At 39.2% G+C, this 16,406-nt stretch overlaps 1 protein-coding gene across 1 annotated transcript in view; it reads left to right on the top strand.

The window, feature by feature from the left end:
• SLC30A7 (solute carrier family 30 member 7) overlaps positions 1-16,406 on the top strand; it is a 57,197-nt gene that overhangs the window by 9,358 nt on the left and 31,433 nt on the right. Inside the window, exons 3-8 of the mRNA XM_084851718.1 lie at positions 1,483-1,596; positions 3,849-3,936; positions 5,942-6,068; positions 9,691-9,846; positions 12,115-12,165; positions 15,384-15,519. Coding sequence (XP_084707844.1) covers positions 1,483-1,596; positions 3,849-3,936; positions 5,942-6,068; positions 9,691-9,846; positions 12,115-12,165; positions 15,384-15,519 — 672 coding nt within the window. The remainder of the gene's footprint in view (positions 1-1,482; positions 1,597-3,848; positions 3,937-5,941; positions 6,069-9,690; positions 9,847-12,114; positions 12,166-15,383; positions 15,520-16,406) is intronic.

Here is a 16,406-nt window from a genome sequence, read left to right as displayed (position 1 = left end):
ACAATCAGTATTAAAAGACCTGAGCAAATAAAAAGATCCTTATCGGGTGCTGAAAAAACCTAGGGAAGTCTCCCTGGGGAGACCGTTCCTGAGTCAGGGTACCATGACAGACAAGGCCTTTTACCCAGTGACCACCTTTCTTGCTGCAGAAGGTGGGGGTACCTAGAAGGGCCTCTGAGGCTGATCTGAGAGTTTGGGCAGCTTTGTGTGGGATAAGAATGCATTCTGTCAGTGTTTCAGAATTTCTGATTAATACCATTCACCTCAAATGCTTTTATGGAATAGTCCTAATATAAAACCGAATCCTTTTTTAAATCAAACTGTAAGTTTGAGGACCTATTAATATTTCTTAATAAAACAGTTCATTCTAGGCAGGCCAATATTAAGTAGTGCTTTCAAGCATAAACTAAATTTACCAGGAGGATAACCATTTGCTTATTTACCTGGGGTGAGCGATGATGTTTACTTGACAAATCCTTCCAGATCACTCAAGGTCCTGTGTGAAGCATAGGTTTACAATAACTGGTGACCTTGTCACACTTTTTAATGGGCTGAAACCTTTTTGTGTTTAACTTTTATCAGTGAAGGTAAATTTAGATCAGCCTAGATCAGAGAATGAATGAGGTTGCTTTAGTTGGCTGATTAATGGAAGCCACTTGGTAAATAACCATTTCATTGGGATTGAATGTTAAGGTGTACTTGTGCGTTTTTGTTTTAGTCTACTTGGTTCTGGTGTTAAGGCAAACCAGTCAACTGAAAACTGATTAATTGAACAGCCTAGCAAAAAGATGAAGCTTTTCCAAGCAGCCGCAATTAGGATATTAGTACAGAGAAGCTATATCTGAAGATGCACCCAAGAATGGGTTTGTAACTACATCAGTAGTATTTGTTTTACTGGTTCTGTGTTTTCAACTATTGCTGGTCACTTTGAGCATCTCTTGGCAAATGGTCTCATAAAAAAGTATCATATTTGTGTGAATGGGCACAGACAGTATAATTTCTTACCACAGGGTTGCAATAGATTACTGTAAAGCACTCATAAGCTTGTCTGGGTGGGGTTTCAAAATAATCTAGCCCCTTGCCACCTGCTGAAGATCTCTCACTAAAAGGGATTACTTAATTTGCCATGAATCAGTAAATCATGAACTTTCAGACTCTGAATTTTCCCAGTGCTTGGTGTTGGTAGCTGTAGACCCACTAACTAGGCTTGCTTCTTCATTAGTTCTAATTCAGTTGAGTGGGCTATAGTTATTGAATTAGCTAAATACTCTGGGTTGAACCCCATACTTTTGCTACTATATTATATTTGTTTATCCAGAGGGATTTTTGCAAAAAAGAAAAGACAAAATAGAACTTCAGTAAATACAACTCCAAAGGAATGTTGTCATTCCTCCTGATGGGATTTTAACAATTTTATTTCTAATGTACTGGACCTTCTGGTTATCTTCTGCACTTAACTGAATTTTGTCTTTGCTTTTCCAGTTTAGGTCTAATATCGGATTCATTTCACATGTTTTTTGACTGCACTGCTCTGTTAGCTGGACTTGCAGCTTCTGTAATTTCAAAGTGGAGATCGAATGATGCTTTTTCCTACGGGTAAGCAATTTCAACAGGTGACACAAATGTTCTGAGGACACTACTTGTTCCATCATATATCTGTTGATCATGGATGAGAGAAACTGCAGCTTTATTACAGTACGCTGACAAGGCATCATTGCTGTTCTATTAAAATGGGTTAGTGGAATTAGGCTATAAATATTTCTACTCTAATTTGGCTCATGTAAATTTAAGATACATTGTAGTGCACTACCTTTTTGGCAGGAAGGCCAAGTCTAAAACACTTGAGACCTTGCTTTGTGATATTAATGAAAGTATGGTTAAATTAATAATTTCAGACTGTTCAGCTGCTAATTAATGCTGGGAAGGACATATTTACCTACTCTAAGGAACGTGTGCTGCCTTCCAGAAATCTGAAGCTACCATGATGAATACATGATGAATATTTAATAAGGATGCAAGCTGACTGAAAGATATAATAGTGGTGCTGCATTGCTACCCATTCGTTCTGGAGGTTGCACCATTATTTGGTCTTTTTGACATGTTAGATGGCCGCAGCCAGGCTCTGTGATAAGGCAGCAGAGTACATTTTGCGACTGCTATTCAATGTGATAGCGAGGCATGTATTGTTTGTTCATATGCCTTATTCATTCTTTGAATGGTAGTTATCTAATTTGGAATTGGTGGTGATTCGTATGCATGCTTTGATATGCTTGTCCTGGGATCTTTTTTGTGTATGTCAGGAACAGAGATACTGATTCTGTGTTGTAAGAACAGATTTAAAGCATGTGAACAGGCATATGTGCTATTGGGATGCATGAGAATATATTTGCTGAGAAGTAATTCTGTGCAAAGTGGTTCACTTTGTGATAGAGTAGGGGTGGGCAAAAGGTAGATCAGGATCTACTAGTAGATCTCTGGGTGATTTGCAATAGATTGGCAAGGGTGTCCAGCTCCCAGTCATTGAACAATAGCAACAAAATGACATTTACCACCTAAATTTGGTAAGCTGCTGAAATGAAGAAAGCTTGGGGTAACCAGAAATGGATTTTCATGTGAAAAGAATGTGAGCTCACTTTAGTTCTGGTACTGAAAACAAAATCCTAGGTTCAGAATGTGTTCAGAGGCACCCTTTTAAGCATATGCCTTTTGCACCTGGCTCTGGTGGATCTTGGATTCTAGAAAGTAACAAAGTAGATCTGACAAGACTGAAATCTGTCCACTTCTGTGATAGAGTATGAGAACTGTGTGTTAGACTGAAAGACCTCATCATTTTCGCACGCATGTTTCATGTCTGCTTAATGTCGTGTAAGCTAGTTGTAGGTAGCATGCAGGTTCTGTTTTAAACACTCTGCTTTGACATTCTTTTGCTAAAGGTGGGAATAAGTGAGAAAAGAAATACTTGTGTTAAGAGGTAGTTTTGTGAGTTATCAGGAGTCCATGGCAAACTGTGGTCTGCATTTTGTTGTGTTGGCCTGTGAGGAGGCTGGTTGTCAAGCAGTGGAGTGTGGGGAAGTGAGAGAAGGGTGGGATTTTCTCTTGTCCCCTGCATGCTCCATTTTGTGATAAAAGTAGACTTACCCCACTTCTCAGTTAAACTGGAAAATGTATGCATATCTGGTCTTCAGCAAGAAATAAGAGGTGAGCTCTCATATCTATTAGGAGTGGCATCTGCCAGATGAGAAGCAATGCTTTGTGTGCTGCTTTTGACCTGGCTAGTGCTGTTGTGGGTTCACATGAAGTAGTGCTAGCTAGGAAGAAGCAGCACTCATGCACTCATTTGCTGACTGAGGCCCCTTCCATCAGGAGGTGGGAGATTTGCTCTAGAGTGAATGCAGTCTTTTAGTTTCAGATGAGAGGGATGCTTTGCATGCTGTTTTGAACTAGTTTGCCTGCTCCTGGAACCCCTCGCTCAAGGAATAGCACTAGCTGGCTTAAAAGCAGCATGCAAGGCTTTGCTTCTCATCCAGTGGGTAGGTGCTTATCGTACTGGAAAACTGAAAATTATCACAAGGGCCTCTATAGTGATGCAGCGTCTGTGTGAACTCCCTACACCTTATTTGTGACTGAACTGGTACTTGAAGAACAAGCAGTTCACTGATACAAGCATTCAGTGCTTATATCAGTTTTTTTGTTTTTTTTTAAAATTTCACTTTGGGGAGGATTACTCAATTACAGGCTGCCATTGTTTTTGGTAACAGTTGAAAAAGAAAAAAAGATGACACACAATGGCTTTGAATTTTGGGCTAATGTAAAGCGGAACTAAGACCTGCTTTTCTTGATCTTCGTAGATATGTTCGAGCAGAAGTTCTAGCTGGTTTTGTAAATGGTCTGTTCCTGATCTTCACAGCTTTCTTCATTTTCTCTGAAGGTGTTGAGGTATGTTATGAAGATGATTATAAATATTTTTCCTGATGAATAAAGAGATTTGTGCAGCACCATCTTGTGGATATAATATTTACTTGGAAGTAAGTCCCACAGTGTTCAGTGGGGTTTACCCTCAGGTAAGCGTGCAGAATTGTAGCCTTAAAATTAAGTTCATTTTATGTGATACGTTTATCATTAACCAAGTTATAGGAGACTAAAGTTCAAAATTAATGTAGCAGACGAGAAAATAAACCATTCGAAGTGGATATGGAATGTGTTTATGTATGAGTTGTTGTGATACTATATACTTGTAAGAAGGTAAAAATGGCATCATCAGTGCTATTTTGGAATATGAGTAGTGTTTCATTCAAATTTTAGTTTTCTCATTTAATAAATAAATGGACTGCACTGACCACAGCACAAGATTCTAAAAACAGGGAAATAAAATGTTAGAAAGGAAAAAAGAAAGGATTTTTAAAGGAAAAAAATGCCAACAATATTACAAGGTAGGTGGTAAATTGGAAATTCTTCAGGGCTTAACAGTGCAATTCCAAGCATATTCACTTACTGTACTGTGAAGTTCAGCGGTACTTACTCTCTAGTAACTGTGCATAGGATTGCAGCCCTAACTGCTTATTAACTGCTTATTATCCACCCTCTTTTCTCCATGGGGTTAAAATAGGGCCTTTTCAGACCTTTTAAAAATTTCCAGGTAGCCTCACTATTACGCTATATGTAATATTAACTTGGTATGGCAGCACTGTTAAAATTAGCTTTAATACTGCTATGTGTAACATAGTTGTGGGTTCTGTCTTGATATGCAATAATTCACTTTAATTGTTTAGAAACTATATCAAAAGATGATAATCTTAATATACATAAGGAGAATCCCTATTGTTTCTCCCGAGCAACTGATATCAAAGACATACTCGGCCAGTTTTCACGACACGCCAGCCCACCGTTGGTTAATTAACCATGGATAGCCCAACATCAGTGGTCTCTGCTCTGGTAACCTCTAGATTAGATTACTGCAATGCACTGTATGTTGGGCTGCCTTTGAAGATGGTTTGGAAACTGCAGCTAGTGCAGAATTCAGCAGCCAGGTTGTTGCCTGGGATTAGGTGATATGAACATATAAAAACAGTCCTGGTTTGCCTGCACTGGTTGCCAATTTGTTTCTGGGCCAAATTCAAGTGCTGGTTTCAATGTATAATGCTCAGCATGGCTCGGGACCCCAATACCTCAAGGATTGCTTCTCCCCCTGTGAACCTACGCAGTCCCTGAGATCAGCTTCAGAGGCCCTTCTTTGTATGCTCCCTCCAAGACAAGCTCGGGGAGTTTCAGTTGGGAATAGGTCTTTTCTGTGATAGTCCCATGTTTATGGAACCTTCTCCCAAGGAAGCTCATCTAGTGCTGACACCATCATCTTTTAGGCCCCAGACATACTTATTTCCTCAGTCATTTTGACATTAGTTATTGCTCAATTCTTATGGGCCGCCTTTGTGATGTTCATTCTAGGCTGTGAGCAGCGGGAGACTTTGTATTTGTGGATGAACACTTTTTATATTGTATTGTTTTTAGATTATGTTTTTATGGTATTTATTTTTATTTATGTTATTGTGCCAATTATGGTTTATATTGATTTTCTGTTATATTAACTATGGATTTCTGTATTGTGTGTGTAAGTCGCTTTGAGACTGCTTTTTGCGGTGGGAAGCGACATATAAATGTAATAAATAATAATAATAATAATAATAATATTACATGGCAGCAAATTCCATGATTATGTGCTGTGCGAGGTTTTGTATCTGTCCCGAATCTTCTGTCAATCTAGTATTAAGTGATGTTATTCTATGAACACTCAGAAATCTATTTACTAAACTACTGACTTCAGTTTGCATATTAAAATAAATGACATTATGCATTACACAGAACTGATATGTAGGAGAACCTCGGGAAGTTAATAGGTGGTTGTTGTAAATGACTTTCTCTGAAATGTACTGCTTCACTGTTGTAGCGAGCACTTGAGCCTCCCGATGTGCATCATGAGAGACTTCTTCCTGTTTCCATACTTGGCTTCCTGGTAAACCTTATAGGGATTTTTGTGTTTCAACACGGCGGACATGGCCATTCCCATGGCTCTGGTAAGATGCTTAAACAATAATTCATCTTATCTGTTACTTTGTCTCCTCTTGCAGTAGAGGGCCCAATACTGTGCAGCAGGCCTCAAGATTCTGTATTTCAGTCCTAGTGGATGCTATCTTGCATGTCCTTTATGGAGCTGTGTTGTAGCTCTCTCTTATGCTGCGGTGTCAGCAACCATTTGTCTGGGTTAGCCAGCTTGGAAAGGAAGGCATGTTCATAAAGGCCCCGTCTCCATAGTATCAGCAAAACGCTATAGTAAAAGATGAGTGGGACACAGGCTCTTGCAGTGCAAGCCGCTGCTGCCACATGAGTAATATTGGGTTGGACATCTATTCTGTTTTAAGAATTAGAGCTTGCTTTGTTGTTTTAATTGGCCACCCAGTTAAGTTCAGTATGGTGTTCTACTATTACAGCTGTAACTTGTGTTAGGTTTTTACTGCTTTCTAAACTTACAGCACAATCCTACACCACTTTCCTGGAAGTAAGTCCCATTGAACCCAGTGGCACTTACTTCTGAGTAGACAAGTATAGGATTGCACTCTTAATGTGTGAAATTAACTTTTAAAATTTGACACACGAACAGAACTATTTTAAATTGTGTATTAAGCACACAAGCTACAATATGAAAATACGTGAGTGATTGGAAATGCCTTGTGCGTAGGATAACTGTAGTGCTTACAAGTCAAGCATTCTGTAGCTTACAACAATGAAAGTATAGTTTGGTAGAAATATGAATTTTAAGTATGACTTCGTTCTGAACTGGTGTTGATGATCTCAAGACGTGATTAATCAGCTTGAGATGGAGCTGTATGACTGCATTCTCCCTCTGCCCTTTTCCCCTTGTGTGCCTCACTATGGAACTTTTATACTGGCTGTTGAATGACAGCTTCTTGTGATGTCCAAACTAGAAAACTTTGGTTTAATCACTGCTTACGAAGCAGAATATGAAACCAGTATGGCTGATTGGTCCAACATAGTTACATCTGAACTCGGCCTTAATCTGTTTACTGGTTGGATTAATTTGGGTCACCTTTTTAATCTATCAAAAGTTTTTTAATCAATTAATAGGCCAACACACTTAAAATATATATTTTTAATATAAGTATTTATGAAAAAGGCAGATGGCAGGTGACATCTTAGAGGTATCCCCTCCAGTGAGAGCAAGAGGGGAATGCCACATCTAAGATGTTTCTGCTATGGCTCATTCATTCATCAACTAAGAACAAACAGCATTTTTCTTCTTTTTGGAAATACTTTTTATTCTATTTTTTATCTTTATAAATGAAATAAACATTAGCAACAACCCAGCCATTATCTACAGTTTCCAACAATACAGTATTCAAGAGGACACAGCAATAACATGAGAAGGAAAAGAAAAAAAAGAGAGGGAGAAAGGAAAAAATGAGCAAAAAGGAAGAAGAAAGCGAAAGGGGAAAAGAAACAATATAAAAAAGTTACTTCAAGGGATTAAATTTAAACTGCACTACACACAAACTTCAAGAATCATTCTATTTAAAAATTATACCTATATCACTGTCAATATTACACTTCAGTACAGCATAGGTAATCAACCTTAAGTTTTAGTATCATATCAGTCTTATAGCATGGAAGCAAGCATACAGTTCATTTCCACTAACCATATATTGCCCTTCAGTTAATATATAATAATAGAGCTTAAAAATTTAGCCAGCCAAAGATATTAGTGATCAAAGTCTCATAATAATGAAAATAATAATAGTAAAAAAAGAAAGAAAAAAAGAAAAAAAGGATAAAAAATAATAAATCACTAATATGCTTTATACTATCTATATTTTAGATAATATCATATATATATATGAATGTGTACATATCTATACATACCCAAATAAAATTTTTATATACAGTATATCATATCTAATATAAAAAAGTAGTAAGCAGAAAACAGGAATATATATATACCTCTGTACTGGCATACTGCCCGGCCCTTGTAGCCTAAACAGATCCAAAGGGCAATCTTGATTGAAAAATTGTCAGCTCATGAAGCTGGAAAAGATGTCTCCTGTGTTTTACTTTGTATGCCAGCTAACCAATCCTCCGCCAATTCATGATTTAAATTTTTTTTCATCTGGCCTTCAAAAAGAATACAAAATATAGCAGGGTATTTGATATGATATTGTAAATTCATTTGTCTTGCCTGATTTCTCGCCTTGGTAAATTGCCTTCCTTTGTCAGCGATTTCTTTGGTGTAATCTGGAAATAGCATAACTTTATCTTGCGTTGGCCCCCCAAAAAGTCTTTTCATTTCTCTTGCCAAATGCAGCATATGATTTTTTTGTAGAGACTCTTGCAAATTGGACTATGACAGTTGCAGCCCCATTGGTGCCACGAACTTCACCTGGAACACAGTATGCATGCTCAATATCAAGTAAATAATCAGCTGGCAGTACAAGTAGCTCATGCAGAAATTTATCCAGGAATTTAGGCAGGCTTATCCCATCAGGCAAATCTTTAATACCCAGGATACGCAGGTTTGCTCTGCATGAATGTGCCTCCAGTTGGGAAATTCTAGCAGACAGGATATTATGACCGGCTTGTAGTTTCTTGCACAGAAATCTGTTCTTGGAGGGCATTAACCTTCAGTTCCGTTTTTTGCCAAGAGCTATTAATTAAATCCACAGTCCCTTGAAGGATAGTAATGGAATCTTGGATTGTGTCCAGCCTCTTAGCCTGTTCTGCTAGTTGAAAAGACAAAGTTTTATCAAAGCCAATACCTCCCCTACATCTGCAGGATCTTTCTCTGGCAAGGGGGGGGGGGTTGGGGGGGTCGGCGGTGGTCCCATAGCTTTCTTCCTTCCCTTTGATGCTGCCATCCCCCTCTTTAAAAGACAAAGCAAGTAGAAATAGTTACAAACAAACAGTAACTTAAACAGATTTTGCAGGTCCTCAAATGTTGTTATTTTCAATTCAAAATTGTTAACTAAAATTGGCGCTCATCAGCCCTGAATTCTCCTCACTACGTAGGAGTTTCAAAACAGCTTTGAATAGATGACACTCCGGAAAAACTAACCTTAGAATCCAGCCCTTCTACCGCTTCGCAAAAGGAGTTGTTCTTCCAAGATCTTATCCAGATGGTACTCTAGCTTCTCCTTTTAATTCCAGGGGAAGATGAAAAGTTTTTCAACCTTTTAAAAGCTGTTTGAGGAGGCGACCTGGGGAGCCTCCGCAGAATGCTTGCCAGAGCGGCATGGCGCCGACCAGATGTCCAACAAACAGCATTTTTCTTAAACTATTGTTTTATTAATAAATTAAATCAAATAAAGTTACACAATTTTTAAATTGTGTGACATCTGATTAAAGGTATTCCTCGTTCCAGGGTGAGGCAACCTGCTTCCATGGTAGATTTTAGGTTACCATTCAAGGGTAGAAAATTGTCTATTTTAACCTCAGGGGTTGGGGGAGGAGAGGCAACCATTTTGATTTTCTATCTCAGGCACAGAAATGCTCTTGGTCATTTCTGCTTTATTCTCTCTTTCTTACCAATGAAAATAAAATGGAAACTTTCACCCTGAGAAATTTGCATTATTCATGAAGAAAACCAGACATTTTCTGAAGCACACCAACAAATCTTTTTTTTTTAAACAGGGCATGAGCACAGCCATTCACTGTTTAACGGGGCTCTAAGCCATGGTCACAGTCATGAAGGGCATGGCCACAGTCATGATTCCAAGCATGGACATGGACATGATCATTCTCATGATCACAGCCACGGGCATGGACAAAGTCAGGGTTATTGCCATGGTAAGCATGTGTGAAACAGCAGGCTCACAGTTATTCTTGCACGTGTTGTTGTTTTTACTGTGGAACATCTGTATGGATGGATTGAATAGAAAAATTCTAGGGCTTTCAGGACAGAACAAAGATTATATGAAAATATTGACTCTTGTCCTATGGCTATCTGGTGGTTTTCCTGCGGGTTTTATATGAATGATGCTTTGTGAGGAAAATGATAAGGAAGCACCAGGTCCCAGGCATTTCATCAGGCATGAGAAAGCTCAGGGCTACTTCATGCAAGATGAATTTGCTCCACAGAAATAACTTATGTGTAGGAAACTGCATGCATCTAATATATATAGTGTTGCATGTGATCATGTGTGCCAAGGGAAATTGCTGTAAATAGGGGCTTTATGCCATATGGATACAGTATAAAATATTGTATTCAAAATATTTGTATGCTATCTTTCCCTTTACCAGCACCCCAGGATAGCTCAGAATAGTAATGAAAAACAGTGTAAAATACAAAATAGAGCTCTGTGTGTGTGTGTGTGTGTGTATAGATGCTGCTCATACATGATGGCACACAAGAGCAGTACACTTACCTATATAAAAAGCTTATTTTGTAAGAAACGGTCCTTAGACACCTGCATTTGGAACTCTGAGAACCCTTCTTTACTCTCATTTGATAAACTATGACTTCAGATCCAGTTTTGATCAGGAACCCTTGCTAGCATGCATTCCCTTTAAAGTCCATGCCAATGTATTCCATGACCACATTTTAAGGTGGAGAAGGAGGCATTTGCTCCTGAGAGGTAATGAATGGAGGGAGGGAATGTTATATTTTAATCATCCTTTGACCCCTCCATTTCTGTAGCTTTAAAGCATGTTTTGATTTCTTACCGCTAGGGATGTAGAAGGAATCCATCCAGGGGGCGGGTGGAGCTCACCGCACTTTCATCAGCTTGACACCCTGGAGTTCAGCTATTTTCCCACTAGCTGGCCCAACCCAATCTGCATTAAGTCAGGCCAATTTGCTGGTTTCCGAGGTTTTTTATTTGCATAACTAGAAATTAGCGCAAATCGAAGATGCAGTTTGTACAATTTGCACAAGTTATGTCTGAAATTTGTGCAAATTACACAAATTGCAGCCACAGTTTGTGCAATTTTCTATTTATGCAAATTTTAAAAATGCAGAAAAGGTTCCCGGATTTTGGGAAAAACCCATGGCTCAGCTCACAAATGCAAGCAGAGTCGAAGGCATTGGCAAGCCCAAGAAGGGCTGGATTTCCAGGCTAGGGACATCCCTACCTACAGCAAGTGCAGTGGCAGTGATATAAAATGAGTCAGTGTGTTGAACTAGTTAAGAGTGTTGGACTAGCACTAGGAGAACCCAGAATCAAATCTCCATGTATTCACTGGACAATCTTGGGCCTGTCACCAGCTCTCAGCCTAACCTTCTTCATAGACTGGTGATGAGAATGAAATGCGGGGGGGGGGGGAGGGATAATCAAGTATGTTTCCTTGAGCTCCTTGAAGGAAGAGTGGACTAATGATTGTATTATTTACTGCATTTTTGACAAGTCTTGTCAGTACCTCTGTTGTGGAAGGGAGAGTGTGGTTAGTCTTATGTCTGCAGAGGCTCCCTCCCCCCCTTTTAAAGAAAATAATTCCTTGCTATGAGCAATTATTACCTAGTATGCAGCCCCACATTTTTAGGGCAGGTTTTTGAAATCTCAGCAGCCACATAACAAGTTGGACCTTAATATTGGATAATCCATGGTTTCATTCTTGGGTGTTCATTTTCAAGGCCCTGAACTTTACATATTCTGGCTCAGTTTGATTAGCTCCTGAATTCTCAGCCTAGTAGCAGTCTGTACTTAGATACTACTCATTGTTTGGAAATTCCAACATGGTAGACGATGAGAGCCTTTCCCGTGGTTGGGCCTTCATAGTTAATTTGCTTCTTCCTCTTTCTCCCCCTTGCATTAAAGCAGAACACTAAAATGTTTTTGGTATCTGCATTGTTGAGGATTCACTGAGTTCCTTTCTTTCTGTCTTCCCCCGTCTCCTTTCCCCAGTTCTTCTACACTTTTCCTTTAAAAAATGTTTTGTGGTGTGTTTGGGTTTTTACCATTTAAAGAGTCCCCAGCTCCATTTAGTTGAGGAACTGCTGTATATTGTATATGCAGTTGCTGAAAATAGTATGATTCCTTAAAAAGAACTTCAGTGCTAAACAAAAGCTCAAAAACATTGAGGGGATGAATACATTTTACCTTCCTGCTCTTTTTTCAGATGATCACCCCATTGAAATGGCTGGAGGATCCAGCAAACAGATTTTAGAAGGTATGATATGAGTATAATGTGTTAAATTTCAGGTTCTGCTGAAATGAAATAATAAGAGCACAGTGTGAACCCAGCAAAAGAGATAAAACCTTATATAAGTTTTTATCATGTTAGTTAATAATGATCAAACTAATTACTTCTTTTTGCTTGTTTAGCAAATATCTACTTGACGTGCTAATGAATTAGCAATTCTGCTGATAAAGAAAATCCTTTGCCAGTATAACTTGCAGGTCTAAAGCCTTTTTATTCTGAAGAGCTTTATCAATCAGTGACAGCCTTGCCTAACTAGAATTTATGTGTACACAGGCCCGTGATTCAGGTCATCTGGATTTTTTTTTACCACCCCATTAATATCAAAATGATAAGACAAATAAGCTAGTACTTGCTTTCCAAGAAGCATATGAATTACTATGTAATAAAATAGTAAGACTTGTGGGAGGGTTGGAGATTTGCCACTAGGTCACTATTTCTATAAAAGCTGATCAGGTTTGAGGCACTCTGGAGGATACAGGGACTACCATAACATAGACCCGGTTTGCTCATCACGATTGCCCAGGGTTTAAACAACCACTGGGTAGCTAGCTGTGAATGAGTGGGAGCAAGCAAGTGTGCAGGCTCCTGGCAGGCCACTCATTCCTGCTGCGATAAACAGTATCCGAACCTGGAACTCTAGGTTGTTGGGAGATGGACGAACAACCCAGAGTTGGAACCTACAACCAAGAGTTCTGGGTTCGGGGCATCATAATGAATAACCCAGGGATGAAGCGCTTCTGCTTCTTTTGTTAACTGTGGGTTCTTATGATATGCGAGCTAGGTCATATGTTCCCCCAAAGGTGGCTGGTCAACTGGGACCAACAGAAAGCAACTTAGAATCATAGGGTTGGAAGGGGCCTACAAGACCATCAAGTCCAACCCCTTGCTCAGTGCAGGAAGCCTGATTCCCAGGCAGTCTCCCATCCAAGTACTAACCAGGGCTGACCCTGCTTAGCTTCCGAGATCAGATGGTAAAGCCTTTACTTGAGAAATTTAAAGCTCACAATGATTGTGTTAAATTGCCCTCTTTTATTTGAAAGTTGACAGATGGTGCTTAGATGGTGTACTGTGGTGCTCAGAAAAGAAATGGAAAAAGTGCAATTATTGTTAAGTATAAATACACTGACCTGGCACAAATCTTGTAACTGCTGGGCTTTCGTAAGTGCTCTGGAGCAGAATCTTTTTCTATTCATCATAAAACAGTAGCCAAAATACAGCACTTCCAAATAAATTGATAGTTGATATAGGCGGACAGATTTGTGTTTGCTGTGGAGAGGCAGGTACCCATGGATCAGGAAAACTTCCAAATTTCTAGTGTGTTCATGGGTGTGTCAACTTCTGTTTTCATATAGAATTCATAGAATTTCAGCTACAAAGAGCATTTGAGAAGGAAAATGACGGTTCTGTTGATCAGTTAAATAATGTAGCTATTTATCAGTATTGATATAAACTATTTTCTTTTTGTAGCTGCATGTGGTACATTTTAAATATGACTTATCTGACAAATATAAACCGATATGTGATTTTGGAGTGTCTGCAAAGCCTTGATTTTACAAGACAATCTGCTTTTCTGTCATATGCCTGTGGGTGCCAGATGTTCTTTGTTTGCTTCTACACAGTGTGTTACACAGAAGCCACTAACTTCAGTCTTCATTTGTTGTAGACCTCTGGCCTGTTCTGTAGGGTAAAATGACTCATATTGAGGATCCTATAACCGTTATTTTTCTCTGATTAAATAACCCTGAAAGCAATATAGAGAATCTTTTAAAATCCTGTTAATACTCTTTTATCTTTTGATGCCTGATTGGCAATTATACCCTCATCTACCAGCAGAGGGATCTATAGGATTAGTTTTTGGTGAGATGCTAAACATCCCCTTGAAACATATTGGCTTGAAACTTACCTAGATTTGTGTAATTTACAAACACTTAAGTAGTTAATTTGGCAAAGGAATTTGTAGCCCTTACTGCAAAAATATTTGCGGCAGCTGTAAAACACAGAAGTGTTTTTAAACTCTTTGCAAAGCTTTTGTTTTATTGAGCTAGTCAAGATGTGCTAGCTTTTGGTCACAGCCCTGAAGTTTTTATTTTGCTTGGTGTATTGTAGATGTGAACTGTAGTATTTATTGTAACTAAGGATTTGCTGTAGCAAATGGCTTAATTTGAAAAAAAATAATCCCACAAAAAACTTAGGTGCTCAAAAGCGTGACAGTTTGGGAAGCTTGTATGTAGCCATGTAGCCATATTTTGTTCTAATGCTGCATTTTATTTTATTGCATTTCTAATGTCTTTTTTTAAATCCTGGGAGCTGTCCAGAGAACCTTTTGTTAAGAGTGCAGCATATAAGGGCGCAATCCTGTGGCCGCTAGTCAATGGCTGGACGGCCATAGGATAGGTCGGTTCCTTGTAGGCAGTGTGGAATGGCTCCGCGCTCGGAAGAGAAGCGTGGAGCGGCAAAAGCAGGGTGTTCCTGGGGGCGTGTTGGGGTGGGGAAGTTGGGAATGCTGGTACGACACATCCTACCTGTCGTCCGGCTGCCGCTTCCCGCACTCTGAAGTCCCAGGGCTGGACAGCTGAAATAGGCTGTCTAGCTGTAAATGCAGGGTGACTGAAGTGCAGAAGGGATGATCCCCTCCGTGCTTCTCCTGCCCTGTATTGGATAGGTGATCGCCTCCGAGTTCGGAGGCGGCCGCCTATCCTGATAGGATTGCACCCTAAATTAATGTAAATAAACAAATAACCACACCCCTACCCATGATTGGGAATGTGGTAATTATCCTCATCATATTCAAGGGCCGTTTCACCCAGTATGTTTTGTGTGAGAGTTTGACTAACTTGAAAAGCTCTAGGCCACATGGGAGGAGCCTAGACTGCATTTCTTTCTGGAAATTGTGGGAAGAGCCACAGTGTGGATTCAACTTACGTGGTCCAAAGCTCCTAATGGTATCTTTGCAGCATGGGAGGAAGATGTGCTGGAATGGATACTACCTTGCAAACATAACATGAGAAGGGGTTGACAGATAAGTGGCATCCCACTTAGTTATGAGTACTATGGTAAACATCCATTGAGTACATTGTTGTCTGCTGTCATCCTAAATTTCAACTTAGCTACTTATTTAAAGGCTTGCTGAGATTTCATGTTGCAAAAACATTACCTCGTCGGATCTTACATATGTTTTTTTGTAGGTGTATTTTTACACATAGTCGCTGATACACTTGGAAGTATTGGTGTAATCATATCTGCGCTACTGATGCAGAACTATGGTTTAATGATAGCTGACCCTATCTGCTCGATGCTGATAGCCCTACTAATAGGAATAAGGTAAGTGCTGCAATGGGTACTCACTTTCCAGGGTTTGGAGTTGGAACAAGTATCACAGGCTTCATTGTCCATTGCTACAACTACAGCTTTTGTCATTGCTTGCTATTTTTTCTATCTTATACCAGTTTATTTTCACACCTAAAGTAAACTTTATCCTGTCAGCAGCCGATCTTGCTTGTACATGTCATGTTGTGAATTTTAAGCTTGTAAAATCATCTTTCCGACCGACATTGTAAAACATCTTCTCTCTGTTGTGTGTGGTTTATATAAGCAATGTACTGTACTACTAAATGGAGCAGAATGGCCTCAAATTCAATTGAGTCCAGCCTGCTGGCACAGAATGTAGCTTTCACCAAACTAAGCTGCCAAGCATCTTGCAGAAAGCTGCTCATATCTGTAATTATCTGCTGAGGCTTCTTGCTATTTTTGAGTAGAACTTTTCAAGTTTATTTAGAAAGTATTGCATGCAGCAGTGCATATTTGAATCAGAGAAATCTTTAAGTGTAACATACTTTCTAGTTACTGCTGCTTTTGGAGATAAGTAGAAATAGTAAATAGTAATTGACCATGTAGCCTACAAGCTTCTCAGTCACCCAGAACTCTTCATTAGGTTAGATGATAAGGAACAATCTAAAAATAAGTTTCTGAGTGAGGATTTGATTCTAAGCCTGTCTCTCTAGTTTTTCAGTTTTAAGATAGTAATAGAGAAAGTTCATGAAGATGTTTTTTAGATGACATTTTATGTGGGGCAGAGATGCCATATTTATACAGAGGCATGCTTTTACAATGGAACATCGGAGGTGCTCCCTTTGTAAATATATAAATTACTGGTTACCCAAGCCCATCCCTAGCGTTCATAGATCTCATGTGAGATGGACAACAGAATC

This window comes from Heloderma suspectum, chromosome 4, assembly GCF_057233095.1.
Source record: "Heloderma suspectum isolate Gila_16-S chromosome 4, 16-S_ref, whole genome shotgun sequence".
Classification (NCBI taxonomy): Eukaryota; Metazoa; Chordata; class Lepidosauria; order Squamata; family Helodermatidae; genus Heloderma; species Heloderma suspectum.
The sequence above is the reverse complement of the archived record's forward strand: the minus strand, read 5'-3'. Positions and strand labels throughout refer to the sequence as shown.